At 41.7% G+C, this 23698-nt stretch overlaps 1 protein-coding gene across 19 annotated transcripts in view; it reads left to right on the top strand.

Moving 5' to 3' along the window:
• NTRK2 (neurotrophic receptor tyrosine kinase 2) overlaps nucleotides 1-23698 on the top strand; it is a 365115-nt gene that overhangs the window by 198094 nt on the left and 143323 nt on the right. For 7 of the 19 annotated variants that reach the window (XM_005582046.5, XM_074017735.1, XM_015437337.4 and 4 more), the window contains 2 exons: nucleotides 1261-1308; nucleotides 7483-7671. In XM_005582046.5, coding sequence (XP_005582103.3) covers nucleotides 1261-1308; nucleotides 7483-7671 — 237 coding nt within the window. Of the gene's footprint in view, nucleotides 1-1260; nucleotides 1309-7482; nucleotides 7672-12598; nucleotides 18695-23698 lie in introns of those variants that run through there. The other 12 variants (XM_074017737.1, XM_074017738.1, XM_074017739.1 and 9 more) reach the window with 3 other exon arrangements.

The raw sequence follows: 23698 nt of genomic DNA on the forward strand, positions 1-23698 counted from the left end.
TAAATGGGGTTAGTTGTAACTAAGAAATCCGTAGGCAGGACTCTGCCTCCCTAGACTAACAGCTCCAATGAATGAAGTTCACTGTCTTCTGTGCAAAGGAATCTTTATTTGGCTTTGGCTCAAGGCCAGGCCTCCATCTCGTCTTCTAAAACCTGGAAGGAAGCATTCAGAGGAAAATATCGATCCGAAGTAAACTTCAGCTTAGAAGTTGGGGGCTGAAGTTGTAGGACACCAGGGAGGGAAAGCCTGCATTTACCCTTGAGCAATCGTCATGACAACAGCCTCCTAAGTCATCTTTGAGTGTGCAAAGAGCTTTTCTGTGCATTGTTCACTTAAATTGATTTCTCTTCAATTTAGCTAGCTAATTATCCAAAATGCCTGTAAAAATTATGAAAGAGGAGGGAAACACAGTTACTGATTTGGGGTCCATTCCCTTTATCTTCCTCATATTCAGGGATTTCCCCACTGCGTGGAATTAACTTTGAACCCAGGGAAATTACCTAGAAGGAAATAGCTGGGCTCAGGAAGCAAGCAGACATTTCACTGTGGCTTTATTCACGGGAGGCTCTCCAGATGTTTGGCAGATATTTTCTTACACGTGCCTACTGGACCTTGTGTTGTAAGAGGCACAGAACAGCTGTACACAGTCCAGCGTCACACAGCAAGTCAGGAGCAAGAATCTGTGTAGAATTAAGATCTTTTTGTCCCTCCCTCCTAAACTATCTAGCCCAAGTGTCTGCTCTCCCACGGGATTTTGTGCTCCTTTTTTTTACCGTCTGTCTCAGCTTCAAAAAAGATCTGTTTTCTCTTATTATTTTCCCACATTGCTGTGGTTCAGAACCGTAGTGCATTTGTCAAATGCATTGTGTGTGTCTTCACCCCTGCAGCTTCCCTGTCAGATGATTCAATACAAGGCAATGATCTCTCCACTAAGGGGGAAGAAAGAAAGTGAGAAAGAAAGAAAACAGCTCAGAGCCCTAAACCCTGGGTTGTGGCTATTTTTCTCCTAGACAGGCTGCTCTCTCTTATCTGATTGGAGTCTCCGTGTTCTCTGAATGGGAAATAAATCTTAACACAGAAATTCAAGCGTTAGTTTCCAGGTGTTTGATAGGAAGCTTTCATCCCAAGTGGTTTGTTTATTTATTCATTTATTTTTTGTCGGGGGGAGTTTGTTGCATTATTTGACCAAGGACAGTGTTGACCACCTCCGGTTTCTACTTCTCTTTCGAAGTTTATTTTATGTTTTGTTGTGGTTTTCAGATTTCTCATGGTTTGGATTTGGGAAAGTAAAATCAAGACAAGGTGTTGGTAAGTAGTTAACTCACTCCTTCTTTGGATAAGTAATGAGTCTATGTTTTTATTCGGATGAAAATGCTTGGACCCTCTTTACATTCCACGGTCTTTGATTCATTTTCTGTGTTCCTGGTTTTTGATTTGTTGAAGTAGGTCTAGAATTTTTTCCAGAAAAGGCATTACTGTTGTTAATTGAGTTCAGTACATGGTTTTACAGTTTTAGATTTGACTCGTTTTTATCCTGTGGGGGGAGTGTTAACTGTCGTTCCAGTTCTAGTTTGTGATGCATTTTTAAGAAGGTTAAGGAAATAAATGCAACTTCATTTCAGTTACATGTACAGGGAATAGTTGACTGAACAGTCAAACTGGACAAGTTTAGGTCTTAACTTTCTTCCATTGGCCAAGATGTAATAGAGTTCTGAATTGGTAAATCAGTTTCCATTTATGACCATTCCTCTTTCAAAACAGATTCTAACGTCCAGACGCTGTGATTTGTGCTTGATTGCATTCTATTCCCCGCATTCAGACTATGTGCTGACAATTGAAAAGCAGAGCTTGTAGCTTACCAAGTGAATGCAGATGATGTAGCGCATCATTAGAATTGAAATCAGGTGTGATCTCTTGGGACCTCTAATTTGTTCAGAGTTTTCTATGGGTACAGAGACAATGAACAGGAATTGCTCAGAAGGCATGAGAAGACAGGCATTATTACATCTTTCATGTGGGTTTCCAAGATCCGACCATCTTGGGCATCTGTTGGTTCATATAGTGTTTCTTTTGGTAGCAAGGTTGGCCATAGGTAAAATGTCAAAATAGGGGAAATGTATCCATGTCAGGAGACTGCTCAATTCCAAACTATCCACCCTATGCTTGTTCATCCTGGCCATATAAGGAGCTGTTTCCTGTCACTTTCGAACCTGACATCAGACCTCGTCTTGTTGGGCAGCCTCTATCACTGTCTGTCCAGTGATCCAAAAGTGACCAGTGGGCTGAGGCAGCCTGGCCAGATGGGGCCTGGGCATGGGGGGAAAGTCACCTTGACTCTCGCTAGTTCCATGGATTCCAAGGTTAAAGTTCTTAACCCGCAAAGGGGAAGTGGAGCCCTGGCAAAGTTAGAACATCAAGCTCAAGTAGTCAGGGCTTCTAGGCAGCTCCCCAGGGGCAAATTTCAGACACGGCTGATCATTGTCACTTTACCAAGATACCGGAGGGAGCATCCTGCCTGGGCAGTCTTAAAGGTGTTCTGTTTTACGGGTTTGATGCATATGCGTGCACAGGTGTATCGCGTGTGTTTTTGGGGAAGGTGGTAATAAACTCTCCCATCACAGTGCTATAAGACAGGGTCTTGCTTCTGCTAAATTGCAAGTCATTCCAACCCCTTAAATATTTTTTCAAGCCAATTTGCACTGCTGAAGGGTGCTTGTTCCTGAAAAGCTGCAAAAATGTGGTTTTACTGTTTTAGGCCACAGCAGAGAGTTCTTCAGAATTATTCTTCCAGCTGCAATCCGGCAGAGGTGCTGCTCTTACAAAACATAGGTTTCATTATTTTTCAAGTCTGCTGAGACCAACAGTTTAGGAGATGATTGCCATTGAGAAGATAGTGTGTTACTCATGGTTCCCAAAAGAAAGGGGCACACCACGCAATGCAGAGCCACGTGGGGAAGCGCTGGGATCCATTAAGAGGCAGAGGAAGGAAGGGAGAACTTGGACAGGAGCTGTTAGTGTGTTTCCAGGGTAAGGAACTGGGGAGGGAGGGTAAACAGGTTTAGGATTGGCTAGTCTGAGTAATTTCAACAGGCTCTAGGGTACAGGAGCTGTCTAGAGTTGTCAAGTACCTGGCCCTGGCGTGGGGAGGGCAGGTGGATAGTGGCCTGAAGTGTGAGCCTCACATGAGGAAGGTGGTTGGGGGTGTTGTCTCTGGATTGGTTGATTTGCATTTGAAAGGCGTGCTCCCAGGCAGGGTATTTACCATCTGTAGGAACTGACTCACCCTTTGTGGGAGGGCTGTCCCTCCAGGATCAGCAGGGCCCCAGATGTCAAAGCACCAGAATCCAGAATATAAAAAGGCTTGCTTAGTACAGCTGCTCAAGAGTACTAACCCTTCCCCTCACCTTGAAGGCACTATTGGTATTGAGAGAAGAAAACTCCCCCAGATGACCTTCGTGATTCTTATCACAGGAAATTAAGTCTACGATAGGCTCAGAAATGTCTGTAAAGTCATAGTACAGGATATGCGACCAAGCAGACATATTAAAATAAAAATGGGCTAAAAATGTTTCCAGACTGAACTCATGTTTGTCAGCTGAGTGATTAGAACTATTTACCCTAAATCAGCCAAGTGTGCACATACCTCGCCATTTAAAACTTTATATGAATATTATAATATAGTTTTTCAAGTCCTCATATGAATTTCGTTTAACACATGGTGATGTGCCCCTTTATTCTTCTGTCTTTTTCGTGGTGCCTGCTCAAACACATGCATAGACATACAAAGACACATCCTGTGATATGCGCAGACAGGCTGCTGTCAAATTATGTAGACATTCATTGTCCCCGCTGAGAGCTGCTTCTGCCTTCCCAACTTTGCTGTGCTTTGCATTCCGTTATATCAAAATGTTCACAGAAAAATGGGCTTAAACCCTGCAACCTTGACAGCCATATATATCAGTCTTCTAGGTTTTGGAACATCAATAATGAAGAAAACAGCACTTGAATTAATATCCCCCTTGATGAATTGTTGAGGTTTATGTGTTACTCACATTTGTCAACAGTGATTTTTCTGGCAAAGTGAAAAGGCTTTTGAAAAATTACCTGTGGTACTTTTTACTGCTTCTATGCTTAATCCTCCTCTCGCTCCCCAAACAAAAGCTCATTCCCTTCCAATCTGTTCCATCGGAGTTGGGCGTTTTAATTGGAGAGGTTTAGGAAAGAAAAGGGTATCTCTTAGTGAGGAAGGAGAAGCAGAGAGCAAATCACTTGGTTGGACTCTTTAAGTGAGGGCTTCGCTGTGCACTTGGCAGAAGATTCAAAGTCTGAATTCGGGAATCTCAAGTTGTCTTCTAGGTATCAGCCTCCTCAGACATGATTGAACGCTGCTCTGACGTTCATGAACTTCAGAGCATGCTGGGCCAGAGGAGAGTCAGAGAAGAAAGCAACTGGGGTCAATGCATTTCTAATTGTTGCAGGGGCTCCAGAAGGAAACATTGCTGGATGTCTGACAGCATGTGGAGTGTTTTAAAATGAAACTCCTGTACAAAGGCATAAGAATGATACCATGGACTTCCGAGACTGTGGGGAAAGGGCGGGACGAGGGTGAGGGATAAAAGGCTACACATTGGGTACATTGTTTGCTGCTTGGGTGATGAATGCACCAATATCTCAGAAACCACTAAAGAACTTATTCATGTAACCAAACATCACCTGTTCCCCAAACAACTATTGAAATAAAAACAAGAAATTTTAAGAAAAAGAAACTCCTGCATTTCTGGGGGTAAAGGTAGTGCCTGGAATCTACTGAGAAATGTGCAGCCTTGACTGTAGTCCTTCAGGGAGCTCAGGCAGTAAGGAGCATGTTTTGGTAACCTTGCAGGAGGTAACAGCCGTGTCTGGAACCAAGGAAGGGAGTCAGTGGTGACATTTTATTGACAAGATGTAGAAAACTTAGCATAACATATCTTCATTTTTTTTTTTTTTTTGAAACTGAGTCTCACACTGTCACCCAGGCTGGAGTGCAGTGGCGCCATCTTGGCTCACCACAGCCTCTGCCTCCCGAGTTCAAGCAATTCACCTGTTTCAGTTGCCCGAGTAGCTGGGATTACAGGCGCGTGCCACCACACCTGGCTAATTTTTGGACTTCTAGTTAAGATGGGATTTCACCATGGTGGCCAGGCTGGTCTCGAACTCCTGACCTCGTGATCTGCCTGCCTCAGCCTCCCAAAGTGCTGGGATTACAGACATGAGCCACCACGCCCGGCCAACACATCTTCATTTTTAATTGCTGGCCAGAAGCTGGATGATCTAGGCCTGTCAGGGAGCAAGTTGCAGAACAGGGATGATTAGGAATATTGGAAAGAACTTGTCTTTATAGTTATTCTTGGCAGGATTTCTGCTGTATCCTAACGCAGGTGAGCTAGACACAAGACGAGCATAACTGATGGGCTTGCCTTTGCTTTTGAGTGTTTTGAGGCTTCTAAATTGGCTGTGTGAGGACTTGTTTGCAGAAGTGAGCCGAAGTGCATCATTAAAAGCAGCTTAAATGCACATCCCTTGAGAGAATGCTTCAAAAATTACCTATAATAACAGCAGGCTGTCTCCTGCATAGTTTGTTTAAGACACTGCTTAGCTGGGGAATGTCCAACTGTTATCACTACAAACTGTGATAATCTCCATATGAGGGGGAAAAATGGATCTTGGAGGTTGGGGGATGAGGTATTATTATATTTCATAGGGGATTCAAGACTGGTTAACAAAACAACTTTTGTTTTCAGAATTGCTGTGCTTCTCACTAAAATAGTTAAGTGTGAGGGAAAAGGCAGAAAAAGGATGGAAGTGCTGAAACATGCATTTAGTTGCGGGGGGGGGGGGGGTTGGAAGAAAGCACATTTCCTTGCGTAGGAAGTAGCAATTCAGACTTTTCCTGGCATGGCATTTGCCTTGGCTGCGCATTTGATTCTGCCTTTTCACCCCCTATTGTCTTTTCTCTTTATTCTTTCTCTGGGCTTATGGCAGTAGTCGGGTCAGTGGTCTGCTTCCATGGAACCCTGCCTGTGTAATACATACCTCGTCCACCTCCCACGTAGACAGTACCTGTCATGAGCCACTGCTGTCTTCATTGGTTTGAAGCTTTCACGTAGACCTTTATCTTTGCGAATCTAATTTTGGTTGCAAACAGTATGAGTTTAGTGGCTAATGGGTAAATTGTTTAGACAGGATACAGTAGACTGTATGTGTGAGCATACACATTCTGAGACTTTGGACTAGAAAATTTGTCTTGTACAGAAAATGCTATGATTATTAATTTAGTACAAAGACACCAAGTAATGACTCTATAAAGAGTATTACAGCTGAAGACAAAGCAGGTAACTTTGCCATGGGATTGATCCATTATTGTTATAAAAGTATTTTGTAGACAAAAGTGGTGCAGACACTCACAGAATATGAAGAAAGAGGAATATAGTCATAGGACAGTCAAATGTATATCTGGTCTACCAGTTAAAGTTCATTTAGTAATACCTAGTAGTAATACATACTCATGAAGCAGATTTAAATTTGTAATACATTTTCCTATTACTAGTCTCATTCTAGTGTCATAAAATAAGCAAATATTATTTTGCATATGAGTGGATGTAGAAATCCAAAGAAAGTAAGTGACTTGTCCAAAGGGTAGAGACAGAAACCCAGATCCTGAAATTCCCAGAAGAACTTTCAATGCTCTGTGAAATAGGAATCCCAGATTCATGTTGAGAGTTTCAATGACAGAGTGTTCTAGACACAATCACAGAACAGAGAGGAAAGCTACATATTATCTTACAGGAGAAGGAAGTGAAGAAATTGGAGCTCTCATACACTGCTGGTGGGAATAGAAAATGGTGCAGCCACTTTGGAAAAGTTTGGCAGTTCCTCCAAATGTTAAATATAGAGCTACCATATGACCCAGTAATTCCACCCAAGAGAAATTAAAACACGTGTCCACATAAAAATTCATATATGAATGTTCGTAGTAGCATTATTCATAATAGCCAAAAAGCCAGAGCAACCCAAATGTCCACCAACAAATGAATGGATAAATAACGTGCGACATAGCCACACAATGGAGTATTATTAGGCAATACAAAGAGAAGAAGTACTAATACATACTACAATGTGGATGAATCTTAAAAACATGATGTTCAGTGAAAGAAGCCAGTTACAAAAGATCACATATTATATGGTTCCATTCATATGAAATGCCAGAGAGATAGAGTGTAAATCTGTGAATATCCTCGGCTGAAAGTGGGGAGAATGGGGAGTGAGTGCTATCTGGGTGATGAAAATGTCCTACAATTAGATTATAGTGATTATTGCACAACTCTATGAATATACTAAAACCCACTGAATTGTACACTTTAAATGGGTAAATTTTATGTATGTGAATTACAGCTCAACAAAACCATTGATTACAGGAGAATATATGTATTTTTCTATCTCCAGGCCCAGCTTCCGTTATCAGCAATGATGATGACTCTGCCAGCCCACTCCATCACATCTCCAATGGGAGTAACACCCCATCTTCTTCAGAAGGTGGCCCAGATGCTGTCATTATTGGAATGACCAAGATCCCTGTCATTGAAAATCCCCAGTACTTTGGCATTACCAACAGTCAGCTCAAGCCAGACACATGTAAGTACAGCTGTTTATACTTATTGGCCCATTTGCTGCATAGCTGTATCAACCAGAGTGTTTATCAGAGTCCCTGACAGGGATGACTGGCGGGGGGCAGGGTGCAGTGAAATGTCTGAGGATTCTTGCAGCTTTTGGTCCAGGAATAGATCCTTTAGTTTGTTGCTTATGGAATTCTTTGGGTGTGTCTCCTGCTGGGAAGGGAACTGTGGGCAGATACTGACTTCTCTTGGGATCTATTTTCCAAAACCATTTGTCAATGTGAAGTTGGAATCAGGCATGCTTATCTTGAAAAAAAGAAAGACAGAAACCAGAAGTATCATTAGAATGCACATATATCAGTTATAGATGACAAGCAAATGAATGTAATTTAAATTTAGCTTGTTGAGTCATTGAAACATGCACTCTAGGTAGCTGGGAAGGCACTGTGTTGCCCACAGGTGGTATCAGTTTGGGGAGTCCTGTATTCTTTGCTCAGTCTGAGTTCCCAGCATGAGGCCTTGTTGCATTGCCACAATAGCAAGGAGACATGTTAGCAGATGATTTGCATATTAAGTACATTGACTTTCATTTTTCAAAACCAAATTAACCCATTAATCTCTGTTAGCAAGCTTGAGATTTTTCTAAGGGCTTTTTGTGCTATCTTCTGCACCACTGCTCCAATATTAAACTTGTAGCACAGCCTTAAAGACAACACAAAATAAACCCACGGTGGACAAACAGGCTTATGGCATTGGGATTCCAGGCCTTCCTTCATACGTGACTAAGGGGCCGTGAGGGCAATGACATCAGGTGGCCCGGATCCCAGAGATTCCCTGCCACTAAGGAGTGGGTATCCTGCATGTTTCCATCCCGACTTAAATACCATTCTCCTGCCTTGTCATAGAGGTAAGGTAGAGGATTACTGCAAGGTTAGGCTTTGGGGGCTGACTCTTCGTCAAGAGCTTTCATGGGATGAAGGGCCTTAGCAATGAGTGTCAGATCTGTGCATGTATAAGGAAATATCTATAACTTCATCCTATTCACTCAAATTTATCCCAAGGTATGTTTAAGGTTGGATGTGAGTTTAAATGTTAGGAAGAACAGTATTATGAGCTTTTAATGTGTGAGACTGGAATCCACCAGAGATTTTGGTTGACTCTGTAACATGACAAGATAAATAGAATAATGTGTGAAGAATATTGAGCTCCTTAAAATAAGAGGTATTAGTTGAAATCAAGGTATTATTACTCTTAATATTGTCATTATGGTGTGAACAAGGTGAGTAGAGGTATTGCTTAAAATGTGCCTTCTTTGATGGGGTGAGCCTCCTCCAAAGATCCTTGGAATGCCCTGTATGCAGAACTGTCAAATAAGGAGTAAGACTAAGCAGGATACTGTGATGGGAGCATCTGTCATCATTTTGATTGTTCTCCCTAGGAATAGAGTACTTTGACATTGACACCTCAGTCACCACCTGAACCAGGCCTATGATGCTTTTCAGTTAGCCTGAGGCTGTAGTATAATTGAGGCTGACTAAAATCAACATACCCTCAAAAAGTTGCTTTCCTTTGTGGAGGGAGGGAAGATAAAGCTGCATAATTAAGTAGACCCGATCAGCCCAACAAGTCCAGTAAGAGAAATTGAACAAATGAGCAAGAGAGCAAACAAACAAAGTAACAAACGAGATCTTCTAGACAAAAGTGGGCTACATGGCTGGAAGTGCTTTCTTCCCTGGGAGGCGGAGGTAGGCGGATCACGAGGTTGGGAGATCGAGACCATCCTGGCTAACACAGTGAAACCCCGTCTCTACTAAAAAATACAAAAAACTAGCTGGGCGAGGTGGCAGGTGCCTGTAGTCCCAGCTACTCGGGAGGCTGAGGCAGGAGAATGGCGTGAACCCGGGAGGCGGAGCTTGCAGTGAGCTGAGATCCGGCCACTGCACTCCAGCCTGGGCGACAGAGTGAGACTCCGTCTCAAAAAAAAAAAAAGAAAAGGCCGGGCACAGTGGCTCACGCCTGTAATGGCGCAGTGGCCAGCACTTTGGGAGGCTGAGGCGGGAGGATCACGAGGTCAGAAGATCGAGACCACCCTGGCTAACACGGTGAAACCCCGTCTCTACTAAAAATACAAAACATTAGCCGGGCGTGGTGGCAGGCACGTGTAGTCCCAGCTACTTGGGAGGCTGTGGCAGGAGAATGGCGTGAACCCAGGAGGCGGAGCTTGCAGTGAGCCGAGATTGCGCCTCTGCACTCCAGTCTGGGTGACAGAGCAAGACTCCGTCCCCCCTCCCAAAAAAAAAAAAGAAATCCAGGAAGAAAGGCTTCAAAGGTTATTTCCTTAATCTGGAGTCTGTGGAGATTTTTTGCAAAGGTTTGGGTTCCCTTTGGAGTAGTCTTGATTGTGTGGCTCAGTCATTCTGTGCCTCCTGTCAGTTTCTGGCCTCTACCCAAGTGGCCAACCTCCATTTGGTCATTCCTTCTGTATAAAGTCTTGCTAGGCCCTGCACCCAACCGCAGTGTCCCGGCTTTGTGTCCTCAGTCACTCCACACCATATACCAAAAAAGATTTTCATTTTTCCAGGCAACAAGCCACGTATACGCTCATGATTTTAAGAACACTTAAAATCACAAATCTTCCATGAATCCTTTTTCAAATAAATGAGAACGAAGAAGCGATTTACTTCTTTCCTTCCCTTCACCCTTTTGTAAATGTCATTTTTTTATCTCATATTTTTTTTCCTTTATCTTTGGTGTATCTGTGGCCTTCTGTTAAATATTGAGTATGAGCACTCTCATGTGTTTCTGCAATCTCTTTTAGGTTAGATTGTAAGCTCTTGGAGAGCAGGATCTTTATCTGTTGACCTATTCCTTCATAGCACAGGACGTGGTGTACCTTTGATGTTGGCCACATGTTGACCAGATGTAGCTTTATATTACTGAAATATTAATTGCTAGCAGATATGTAACAAGAAAGATGACTCATAATCATTTTCATTAGTTTTATTCCTATCAAACTTGCCTACATAGTTGTTTATTTATTAGACAAGTTTTAAATAATATATTAGCCAATTTAAACAGATTTAGATAACAATTTTAGCAGAAATAGGCTTTGGACAAAAAATCTTTTCTTTGAACATTCTAATTGTAGTCATGCAGAAATTAAAATATTTCAAAATGTATAGACCTGACATGTAGACTAATCTGTTGCTATAGGCCCATGAAATGTTGAGAACTTAGATTTCAATTAGATAATTCCCATTGACTATATATATGTGTGTGTGTGTGTGTATATATATATGTGTGTGTATATATATACACACACATATTTATGTGTGTTATATAAATATACACACATACATGTACTCTATATATACACACATATGTATATGTACATATACCTATATGCACACACATACATATGTATATGTGTATGTGTGTGCATATAGGTATATGTACATATACATATACATATGTGTATGTGTGTATATATATATAAAAAACATATATTTTAGAGACAGAGTCTCACTCTGTCACCCAGGCTGGAGTGCAGTGGCACAGTTGTAGCTCACTATAACCTGGAACTCCTGGGCTCAAGCAATCCTCTTGACATAGCCTCCTAAGTAGCTAGGACTCTTAGGTACGCACTGCCATGTCTGGCTAATTTTTTTTTTATTTTTTATTTCTATTTTTTGTAGAGATATAGTTCTCACTATGTTGCCCAGGCTGGTCTTGAACTCCTGGACTCAAGTGATCCTTCCCAACTTGGCCTCCCAAGGGAGGGATTGCAGGCAGGAGCCCCATTGAATATTTTTTACAAGTGAGCTTTTAAAGAACCTCTAAAGAAGGGCTCTTTTAAGAAGTTGCAATGAAAAAAACATTGAGAAGATCTCAGAGAGAGTTTAGAAAACTTACCATGTGCTTAAAGCATAATATCACATGGACAGTACAACGTTACTATTCTTATGGATCCATCAGAGACTTGAGCCAAAAACTGGCCTATTTACTTCTCTTTCCTAAAACTGCATGCTATTCAAAGATGTTGACTTTAGAATATACACGTGATCTTACAAAGATCACTGAATTGTAAGAATCTATTGTGTGTATGATCTATATGTATGATCTTACTCATTTCACTGAAGTTTAAGAATCTAACTTACATAATAAAGACAATTCATGAAATATTTATTTATAACACTATTTTAATGCTAGGAACTAGAGAGCTCTTGAAAATAATGGCTTGTTCCCTGCTCTCAAGGAGTCTCACTGGCAAGGCCGATAGTTAGATCATTATATAATCATAATGCAATGTGATAGGCATTACAATAGAATAGGTTAGAGCATGGGTCCAAAACCCCAATTACCACCAAGAATCAGGCACGTCAATGTAAGAAACAGGCTGGAAGAAAAATGATGTGGGGTAGTGAGGACCATGCTGGAGTATGGGCCTGGTATTGCCAGATATTCTAATTTTTTTCCAGAGAAAACAGGCGTTTATTATTTTGTGTGGATTCCCCAAGATTTAAGACACCGGGTGAGATAAATAAAAATATATCAGTGTGAGGCAGGTTTGACTCGCAGTCTACCACCCGTTTGTGATACTCTGAATTAGACCTGAAGGATCAATGAATAAAAATACCTTATTTTACAAACGATGCTCAGAAGTAGCTTGTCCAGAGTGATACAAGCTCAATACGTGCATAGTTTGGCTTTAAAAACAAAATAATAAACAAACATGATCAAATCCGACTTCTTAAAATGATGCATAAAATAATTTTAGTGAAAGATGGTGATCAATTATATCCCCTGAAGTATGTTTTCACTATCTGGAGTGATGAGGGTTTCATTTACAAAGTCCGGAGGTGGTTTGCAGGATTGTAGAGCAATCTGAACAGGGCTGAATTCCTCCCGAGCACGTTCCAATAGCAAGTCTGTCTACTTTATTGCAGGGCCCAGAGGTTCCCCCAAGACCGCCTGATAATAATTTGGTATTTGGAGGCTCCTGTGTCACTGCAGGAACTAAAGGAGGCTAAATCCATGCCTGATGGAGGAGAAGAGTTCTATGGTTATCTGCAAATTCTGGCCAGACAAGATCTTGACGTCACTCCTTAGCTTCCATAACCTAGCCAAGCAAGAAGTTGCCTTTCCAAGACAAAGCAGTGTGCTCTAATGACTAACCCCTCAAAGTACTCTGCCACTTTAACTATAGACCCATCTCCTCGATCAATCAGGATGGCAAGATGGAGCTGAGGAGCTCAGCAACATCAAGTCTGGAGTTGGTCTTTAATTCAACTAGCTTGTTTAGACGTGTCTGAACACCACGTCACCTGACAGCACGGGGTGGTTTCCCAGTAAAATTCACAAACTCGGCTCAAGGGCAGCTGTGTGCTGCTTTCCTTTCCTTGCCTGCTGAGAAAGGTTTTGACAGGGAACAATGGAAACACACCTTCTGAGCTGAAACAAACCAACAGAAACAAAACACACTAACCAGCAAAAACCCCAAATCATCAGTCTTGGGTTCTCTTGAAGGGTGGGAGTGCGTCTTATCTTCTCCCGTCGGAGCAAACACGATAGATGTCCTCCCTAAAATTGTGTCTTCCCTAGAGCAGCCTTGTAAATTAGCTAGGGTCCTAGGCTTGAGGCCTAAATCGACTTAAAATTGTCTCTAAATATGGACCTGGATGTGTTTGTACTTGCAGAGCATGCCCTCTTCATGTGCCTAGGGCTAGTAACTCCCTGTGGCAGAGGCATATAAAGTATTCTGACTTTTTTTTTTCTTTTCAATTTAATTCCATTTCCAATGAAATGGATTTTTAAAAATTTTCTCCAGAGTGTGCCATACTTCTCCAGCTATTGTAGTTAATGTGCGTGTTTCCTTGTGTATATGTGTGTTTGTGTGCGCATATGTGTTTTCCTAGTGGTCACATGCTTGTTAGGCAATTATGTAGATAAGCACAGATTCGTAGACCAGCTAGACCTGAGGAAAGAAGACCTTATAAAGGGAGGGAGTATTTTAACAGTAGCTAAAGCTATCACACAAAGCACCCATTCTGTTCCCCTCAATAGCCACAGCCCACTTCGTCATTGTCTTACCAATAAGGGGAAAGGATGTAGGTGATATTTTCCACAGAACCGCAGAGGTTTTGAACATATTTGCAGTATTACTTTGAGTACACATGAGCAAAAATTCTGAATTATATCCAGGACCCAGAAGCTTATTAGATCAAAGAGTGCGGGGCCCTTCAGAGTTACCGGAGATTATCTTCAGACTTCAGTGCAATCGAATGACCATGGTCCATTTTGATGGTTAGAGATAGGACTGATAAATGGGTAGAAACAATTGCTTTAGCACTTTCTTCTGTACTTTGCCTATTAATGTTTTGTCTTTCAAAAGTATATTTTCTTCTAATTGTTTAATTGGCCAAATAATGACTGCTTTGGGAGTTGTTTGTATGCCTTGGAAGGCCATGGCCTGCACTTTAAAAATAAGCTAAGTCCATTCTGCCCAGCATGAGCATTAGGACAGAGAATGCAGTTATTTTAGGATCCTTAAAAATTGCTTCTTTTATGGCACACTGGGTTGACGACTCATCTCGTGGGAACCTTCATGGTACGTTGCTGCTGTTTTGCAGGTCCCAGTACAATTCTTTCCCCTTCTCAGTGCCATGGCCCCCCCATTGCTAGCTACAACAATTTGATATCATATTCCATTTTCAACTCCAAAGGAGATGGTAAGAAGCTATCAAATAATGCTTTTAAAAAGCAACTTCAGTTTCTTAAAAGAAAGGAAATGAATACATGCTGCATAATTACATTTAAAATGTAAGCCTTGTTATTATAAGCTGCACCGAGATGAAGATTTGTTAGCAAACCAGTTTCGAGCACACTCACAGTGAAGTAAAATCATGTTTTTAGCATCTGACTATTGGGTGATATTATTCTTTGTTATCAAAAAATAAATATCACTTGATTATAGTATTCTTAGACCTCCTAGAGAAAACACTCCAGTCCTAAGTTTGGTGTCTGAAAAGAAAAACAAAAATAAAGGTTATGGATTTAGGTCAGGGAGACACTCAGAGTGATACTCTGAAGACTGCGTTTACTCCCTCATCATCAGCCAACCAAGATGGAGTTCTGCATCCTGCACATATCAGACATTTCAGTCCAATTTCACCGAAGCATCAGTGATGTTCTAGAAGCATCCCAGCAGATGGAGGATCCTAATGTATTTGTTCTGGGTATTTCCTCAGGCCCAGCCTGACTGGAGTGTGTGTACCAACAGGATGAATCCAATCAAGCTATGCCCCCATTTTGGTTTTGGGTTGATCACTCTCGCATGTGCCAGCAGATTGTGGACCAGGACCAGCTCAGCAGACACAGTTGCAGAGTAACCTCCTATGTTGCTAAGAAGCTCCTGCTACCCAGGTGCTTTGAACAATTGAGTGCTCCCTCTGGTTAAGTAGAGGTGGGACCACTGGAGTTTTTCTTGGATGTGATGCTCAATCCTTTATGGCAGCTATTATAACAAAGTGCAGGTTTCCTCCCTGGGAAGTGCAGCTTTTCTCTGTCTTTACTAATTCTGCCAGCCTGTGAGAGTAACCACCATAGCTGGGCTTCTTCTCAGATTGTCATGCCAGGTCTCCTTGCTGGGGAGCTGTGATGCTGCTCTGAGGTTGATCGCTGAGGTTGTAGTGGGTTTTTGTTTAGTTTTTCTGGATTGTTCTTCTTTCTCTTGAATGGCAAGAGAAGAAACATTTTCTCTAACCCACGGCCAGGAAGGAAATGGGGATAGAGCTACTTCTTAGTTCAACCTGGTTGCCACATAAAGGAATCTCTCTCCTTGGACTCAGCCCCTAACTGGAAGCAAGAGCCTCTGCCTCCTGAGACTGAGAGAGCAGCCCAAGGAGGAGATGAATCCATTCTGTCCTTTGTTTGGGTTTGCTTCCTGTCAGTGAGAGAATGCTGAGGCAGTTCCTGATATGTGAAACTTTCATTTTTAAAACCAGGACAGTCCTAAACAGACCGCAATGCATTGGTCAATCCCAGTTGGTATAGGCCCAATGATTTTTGCTAGTAAGATAGAATCGTCTTCCTCACCCAAAATGCTTTTAAGTGCCCTAAAATGGGTATTTCAAAATAAAAATAAATAATACAGATTATAGTAGAAAACCTGGAAAACATAAGAAACAAAGATGAAATGAAAAGTCCCATGTAATTCCACCAGTTAGAGTTAACCACTGACATCATTTGGATATATGGCTTTCTAGTCTTGTGGGTATCCTTTGAATCTCTTGTAATATAAAGTCTGACCATATGTGCCCTTGCCTTTATTTGTACTGGAGTCTGTTAATATATTTATAGTAATAGCTCCCTTTGGGGCGATTGTGCCACACAGTGTGTAGGAAGCACATTGGGTGTATTATTCCCAGTTTCATATTTTGTATTTCCTTGGGGATGTGCAGGGGTTAAGAGCGGGGGTCTGGCCATAACTGGCCACGTCAGACTCTCATATGGTAAGTATCACAGAGCACACGAGGCCTGTGTTATGCGCTGGAAAGACTCAGGAAATGAGAGGCTCTCTTGTTCTGACAAGGCAGGCTGAGAGCACTCATTTAGGGTCATCACTCCAGATAACTCTAAATGCGGTTTATTGCTCAACTGAAGCAGATGATCACTTTTTGCCTCCAAGTTCTTCACCCTAGCTAGCTCCTTTCAAAGAGCTGAGTGTGCTGGATCTTAAAGGGCCAAGCTAGTTACATCTCATACATTTCCCAATATTTAGGGATGCCTTCTGTTCCACTGAGGATCCTTTGGCTATGCAAGGACCTCTGATGAGCCGGAGTCTCCCTTTGGTCACTCCCAGCTTTGCTTAAACTTGATGGAGTTTGCGGTCCAGTGATCCCCGGATCTTTCATCATGAAAGCCTTCCTTCCTCTCCTGATGTCTGAGGCCTCTAGATCTAGACTGGGGTTCTGGCAAGGAGGCTTCTATCAATAGTGTGAAATCCAATAATATGTTAGTGTTGGTATTTTGCACAGTAATATTAAGGCTAGATTCTAAAAATGAGTTCAAATGAATAAGTTTCTGTGATGTAAGAGATTAGATATGTGTGATTTCAGAACCAAAGGCAGGGGGGAATCCCAGAAAGAAAACAATAATATAAGCCTAGTTTCTATATATTATTCTTATTCATTACTGTATATGGGTAGACATCAATATTCTTTTTTATCCTGTTACTATTAATGAACACATTTTTTAACTATGCCATTGAACTTTTGGGTGCACTAAAGTGGAACCCAAGCTCCTCATTACATAATAATGGCATTTGGACTGAGGGCCATATTCCTAAATTTCCAGTAAAGTGGTTGGTATAGAGAGGACAGGATAAAGCCCTATAGTGTGCAGTTATATCAAAACAGCTAGTCTCCACTTTAGGGAATGCCTTTACTAGAGATTACATGAAAGGTCTGCTTATAAAATAAGCAGATATGGCACCACTAAGCAGCCACCTGAATTGTTTTCCTACAGGAATGATTAATGTTCAGATCCATTTATGTTTTCGTGCTCAATACTTACTCCCCTTCCCTGCAACACCCAAAGGGTTTACTTTTGAAGTCATTTGGTCTTCAGTCTACTACTGAGGAATAGAGAGGCACTAACTGCTTTACCCAGGGTCAGAACTCATGTTCTTACCTTCTACTAATAGAGTACTTGAGTTAGATGGACTAACTGGTCTCACATTTTCTCTATCTTGGTTTTACCTCCATAAACATCAATATCTTTACCCACGTGGTTTTTCTCTCCTCCCCTTTTTTCCATATGTATTAGGGTTCAGGAACTATGAAGCTAATGATCACATTTCTTCCTAGTTCCTAATTTCATTAGTGCCATTTCCTAATATCTACAGAAACAATTATCAATACATGTAGCTGCTTGAGCCTCATTTAGAAGGGTAGCCTTTCTTCCCCAAGTGTTGTCAGAATGTACACATTTAGTCTGTCTTTTTCCCTCTTAGGAGTCTTTGTTTTGAGTTGATGGGTAAAATTCCTCTATTTACATGTGAGATTTTTGATTTCACTGAATTCTACCTAGATTTTTATGGACATTGGATTTGAAAGAGGAAAACACTCGTTTTCTTAGTAAGATATTGGTGATACATAGCTACGCCGCTGACTTCCAAACTCCTGGGCTTTGGGGAGGGCGACAGTGGCCAAGTAGCAGGCAGAATAAGATCATCACTCATGTCCTGAATCACACTTTCCCTCTCGGGTTGTGTATATGCTCTGCTACTTCCTACATATTACATCCTGAATTTTTAAGTAAAGTGGATCTTAGCCAGATTTGAGTCTAATGGCTGATTCATCGGCATAGTTCTTGGCGTTAACATCTCAGTGCTCTCTTTTGTTCTCTTCGAGAGGATTCATGTCATTGAGGGCCTTTGTGCCTCCTGTTGTCTCAGTGTGAGGAAGAGCTTTGGTGTGAGGGCAGAGCTATGTAAAGGGCTGCTGGGTTGGGGGATTAGTTCATATGGTCCCCACACCATCTATCTACTTTTGGAGAGAGGGGACTTTGAGTGCGTGGGTATGGATTGATGTTCCTCAAGGAAACCCTGCTGGCTAATGGGCACTACATCTGTGTACTACTGTGATTATCTCTGTAAGCTCCCCATGTGGCCAAGGACCCTCCTCCTACCTGGGCACTTCCTGCTGCCTTGTTGCACTGGTCTCAGCCATTCAGCCCGCTGCTGCTCCACCATGTTGGGCTGCGGTAGGATAGGGAAGGGGTTCTGTTGATTGCTAAATGTTGCCTAATTTTATTTCCCTCTTCCACATTTCACGCAAGAGAGTGGACCTAACACATGACTTGCGTTCTCTTCCTATGTTCAGAAACTCCAGGGCTTGCCACGTGTGTGTATGAGTGACCGATGGAACTTGGAATTCTTTATCTATATGATCTATCCGAAAATGAGATCTTTTGTACTGGAATTTGTGATGTAGTTGATCATTCAGAGCCAAACGCATATACCAATAAAGACAAGAGTGTCATATTTGTGGTCTCTGTTGCCTACTTTCATCACCTACTAATAATTTTTCTTACATAGACTTGAGAATATAATTCAATATTGGGATTCCTCAAGGCACCACGAACAGTGCTTTAGAAGTTGTTGCCATTGGTTCCCCAGTTGCCCCCACATAGCCTCTCTGGGTTTTCTTGAAGCAACTCCTTCACTCAGGTAGGCCAGCACTAGGGTGAGGCAAGAATGTCACTCACTTAAGGCACAGAATTTAAAGTGACACCAAAAGTCTCAGTACTCAAATAATATTTTCATGCAACATTTTAAAAGATAAAAAAAGAATGCAAAAGATCTATGAAGAAAATATCAAAATTTTAAATAAAGCCAGCATAATCCCAGGAGGACTGAGATGAGTGTAAGGTGAGTGAGCTGAGTCCTACAAGTTCAGGGTCAGATCCTGTCTTTCCTTAAAATTCTGATATTTTTGGCTGGGTGCAGTGGCTCACGTCTGTAATCCCAGCACTTTCGGAGGCTGAGGTGGGTGGATCATGAAGTCAAGAGATCAAGACCTTCCTGGCCCACATGGTGAAACCCCGTCTCTACCAAAAATACAAAAATTAGCTGGGCATGGTGGCACATGCCTGTAGTCCCAGCTACTTGGGAGGCTGAGGCGGGAGAATCGCTTGAACCCGGGAGGCGGAGGTTGCAGTGAGCCGAGATCGCGCCATTGCACTCCAGCCTGGCAACAGAGAGAGATAACATCTAAAAACAAACAAACAAACAAACAAACAAAACAAAACAAAAAAAACTTTTTTTAAGCACAAATGTTTGCATTCAATTTTATCAAGAACTATTGTGTTACACTTAATATAATTTATCTCAATAACTGATTTTTAGCATTTCCTTAAGTTGTGTGCACAAAGCAAGAATCTCACTCCCCTTAGCCTTGGCCTTGGCCTCCGGGCTCCTTCTGGCCTGGATCTTGTTGAAACCTCTGGCCTTTGCAAAGCTGTTATGTGTACACAAACTTCTCAGCTGATTATCTGTCAGTTTTCTGCCACTTCCTGAGTTCCTGGCCTAATTTCTTTCCTCACTGCCTCGTCTTCCCTTGGAGACGCAGTCCCCTGTTTCCCTTTTGTTCAGCCAGCCTCAGCATCTCCAGCAGTAACCATCCTGTGCTATCTACTGAAATAGCAGAGAAGTGCATGCTCATCTTCTCACTAATTTTTAAAATTTTTATTTGTTGTATGTGACCCTCCAGAGTGAGGGAATGAATGAGGCTGCCAAAGAGAGAGAGAGAGAGAGACAGAGACAGAGACAAAGAGAGAGAGATTTTGTGGAAAAGGACAGGAGGGAGGATCAGGGAACTTTCTCAGTAAGTTTGAGAAATAATCTAGGGGAAAAATGGATAAAAGTTTTAAAAAAATAAGTGAAATTCTTAAAAAAAATCTATATTGCTTTTATCCCCCACATTTGGAGATGTATGATACATTTGCTAAGTTGAAGATACAGTATTTGAGATTTAAAATACCCCATTTTCACTCAGCCAGTTTCTTAGTGCCATGAGCTCTTTTTGTAATATTTGCATTCTCTATTTTTACATAATTCCTATCTAATGCCTTTTATGGGACAGGCCCCATGGATTGTATTTTCACATTAAAAAAAACCCTAATCATTTGCTGTAGTATAGATATTACTTTGTTTTACAGATGGGAAAAGTGAGACTCAGAAAGGTTAGGAGGAAAAAGAAAACCCAAATTCCACCCTGAACAAGGGGTTGTTACTGAAGCCCAGGTGGGTGTCCTGGAAGTGAGGACTCTTTCTAACCCAGTGCTGCTCATCCTTTCCAAATTAATACCCAACAATTTTCTAACTCAGCAAGAGGAACTGTAGTGTTAGCATTGCGCCTTTCATGTGGGTGATCAAGTATTCTGGGGTGTATTAACTTTCGGATCTGAAGGGCGAGGAGTGTCCACATGGTGGATACTGAACTTTCTGTTAAAGGAGGAACCTGCCAGTGGGCAGAGCCCAGGCCATCTATAGTGCAATGGTTGACACAGACTCACTGGCCTGTGATGTTTTCTCTCTCAGTAGTGTCTTTACCAGAAATATTAAATGATCATGAATATAAAGCCCTTATTTTTATTTTTTTTCCAATTAAAATTATGTAAAATCCCACTTTTTCTTTTGCCAAGGCCTCTCTGAAAAGTTTACTTTTTTAGTTTTCTTTCAGAAAATCCTAGAAAAAGCAAGCTATACCATAGATCTCAGACTCTTTCTTGAGTGGCTTCACTCCTCTGAGATTAGCATATCTGATTTCCGAGGTGAACTTGATGTCCAAGAAAAGAATTCAAAGTGTACCAAGTATGTTTGGGAGCACGTTGAGGTGCACACATTTGCTGAGTTTCTGTAGGTGATGCTGGGAGGAGTGAGAACCCACCACTCCTGGGCAGGGTCACCCTGTACCAGGAGGCCAAGGGAACACAGTGGCTAGTAAAGCCTTCTTATCAGCATCCTATGGGGAACCAGCCTTGCTGCCAATCTTATGAGCATCTCAGAGGACAGACAAGTATTCCTCTGGCTCACCTTCTACAACTTGTCCTTTCATTTTCCATTCAAAGGCCCATGTTTCCAAACTGGCTAATCGAATGGAGTCAAAATTTCTATAGATCTTTATGCTTTAGAGAGCCGTTTTAAAAACAAGAGTTGGCACTCATACGTGGCATTCTTCCAAGCCTGCGTCTATGTGCTTCATAAAGTCAGGGGATATCAAGGAGCTGATATTTTTGAGCACTTTATGACAGACACACATGTTGACCAATATCTCATATAAGTCTTTTAATAGAGAGAGTCACGCATGTTCTTTAAAAACATCATACAACACTTCTTTACTGGGCTTGGTAAGTGCAGATCAGTTAGAACGGCAAGGTTAGCCAAAATGAATAATTATTTTCTGACTCAATGTTTATTCTCTTAATTATCTTGATAACTTAGAAAAGACCATAGTTTGGAGTATGAATTATTCAAATGTAGTTCAAAGTCCATTGTGACAAGTAATAAAATACATTCAAAATATTGTTTACTAGAGAGTTCCAAGCCCGCTGAACCTCCATGCATTATCAGCTACAAAGCTGCAGAGCGTGGCCAGCCCTTTGGGGTTGTGGAGATGCAGCCAGAGAGTGGTTTGGAGAAACTAATTAGAATGTGACTTCAGAGAAAAGGGGCTGAAATATTTCCAAACAGAGAATTTGATGAGTCCTTTGCTTCCCCTGGGGTGGGGGTTGTGTGTGTTTTTGCATGAATCTCGGAACATTTGCCAGTATGGAAAATTTTCCCAACGAGAGGAAATAAAACCAATCTCTGACTAATAAGACTGTCTGGGACCTCTAACAATAAGACTCCAGGATGGGGAGGGGACAACAAGGGTGGGAATGCAAGTTCAGATTAGGCTCAGGGTATATAGTCATATGTCTCTGTTGGACGATGAATGTGTAATCAGGAAGTCACGTCTCACCAGGAATTCAGTGGCAGTAGTCAATGACTGACATCAAAAATTGCAGATGGAAATAAATACTTATTGACAATTTTGTAAGTTCTGAATTATGGTCTGTTCAACAAACGAACAAGTGCCTTGGCATCTCCAGCTCCTAGAACAATGCCTAGGACATTGTAGGTTTATAATAAATAGGTAGTAAACAACTGAATGAACAAAGGAATGGATGATCTTCTCTACTTTGCCTGTCATTTTACTGTAGCTTTGGGAAGAAAATACATCTCTACTTCATTGAGCTTCAGGCATCTCTAGTATTTGCCTGTGATTCTGGTAGGAGCAGAAGGTTGGCTACCTTTCCTTTTGAATTGCATGTTAGCTATCCCCATTGCCATGTCTGTTCAGTGTTGGGTCTGAAGCTTTTTCTCCTGCTCTTTCTATCCCACCTCCTAAGTAATTTATGTTTTGAGAATTCTCCTGTCTGGTTTTGTAACTTGGGTTTCAGGTATGCCAAAGCTTTGTGTTTTGTATTATGGGAGAATAATTTCTCACAAGGCCTAATATTGAAGTTTTAATGGAAATATACATATTTCTCTCATTGAATTTACACAATAGTCCTATGGTGGGTATCCTCGTTACTTTAATCACACAGAAGGAAAACAGTAAGGCACAGAGAAATTAGGCAATTTGCCCAAGAACATATAGCTACTAAGCAGGAGAGCTAGGAGTTTAACCTAGATACCCAAACCCTAGCATTGGTTTTTAATGCACATACTGAATTAGTGCCCATCTCTCTGTCTAGCCATCAAGCCAGGCTTCTTTCACACTCCTGCCAACACACACACACTGACCCACAATGGATTTGAGGCAGTTTACATTGGAAATGCAGCCAATTTAACTGATGAGATGGGTATCTACAACTTTCTCATTTTCCCCGTCATTTAAATCCTGAAATTTCTTCCCATACTATAAAACACTGTTTAGATTCAAAATTGACGACAAGGGAGAGCATGATTCTAAATGGTAAAGGCCAGACCAGAGTCTCAAGTCCTTCATCTTTGATGGAGAGCCACCCCTTGGCCACTGCCAAAGGCCAAGGTGATTTGGAAGGTGATGGTAGCAAGTTACCAGGCATTCTTTTATTTGTGGCTTTGCTCAGCTTAGTTTTTCTCAAATATGCAAGAAAGCTGGAGGACACCACTGTTGGAGGAGATCTGTATCTATTTATCCTTAACCCCAAGTCCGGTAGCAAGCCACTTGGCTGTTGGCAGTTGTCAGCAAGCAAAAGCTCTTGGACCTGTGTTTTTCACTGTGACATCTCTTGTTCTAGTGTGTGCATGACTGCATTATAATAACTAGAAATACTTTCTTTTATTTATTTATTTTTCCGAGTCGGAGTTTTCACTCGTTACCCAGGCTGGAGTGCAATGGCGCGATCTCGGCTCACTGCAACCTCTGCCTCCTGGGTTCAAGCGATTCTCCTGCCTCAGCCTTCTGAGTAGCCAGGACTACGGGCTGGCACCACCACACCCGGCTAATTATTTG

Source organism: Macaca fascicularis, chromosome 15, assembly GCF_037993035.2.
Source record: "Macaca fascicularis isolate 582-1 chromosome 15, T2T-MFA8v1.1".
Lineage (NCBI taxonomy): Eukaryota > Metazoa > Chordata > Mammalia > Primates > Cercopithecidae > Macaca > Macaca fascicularis.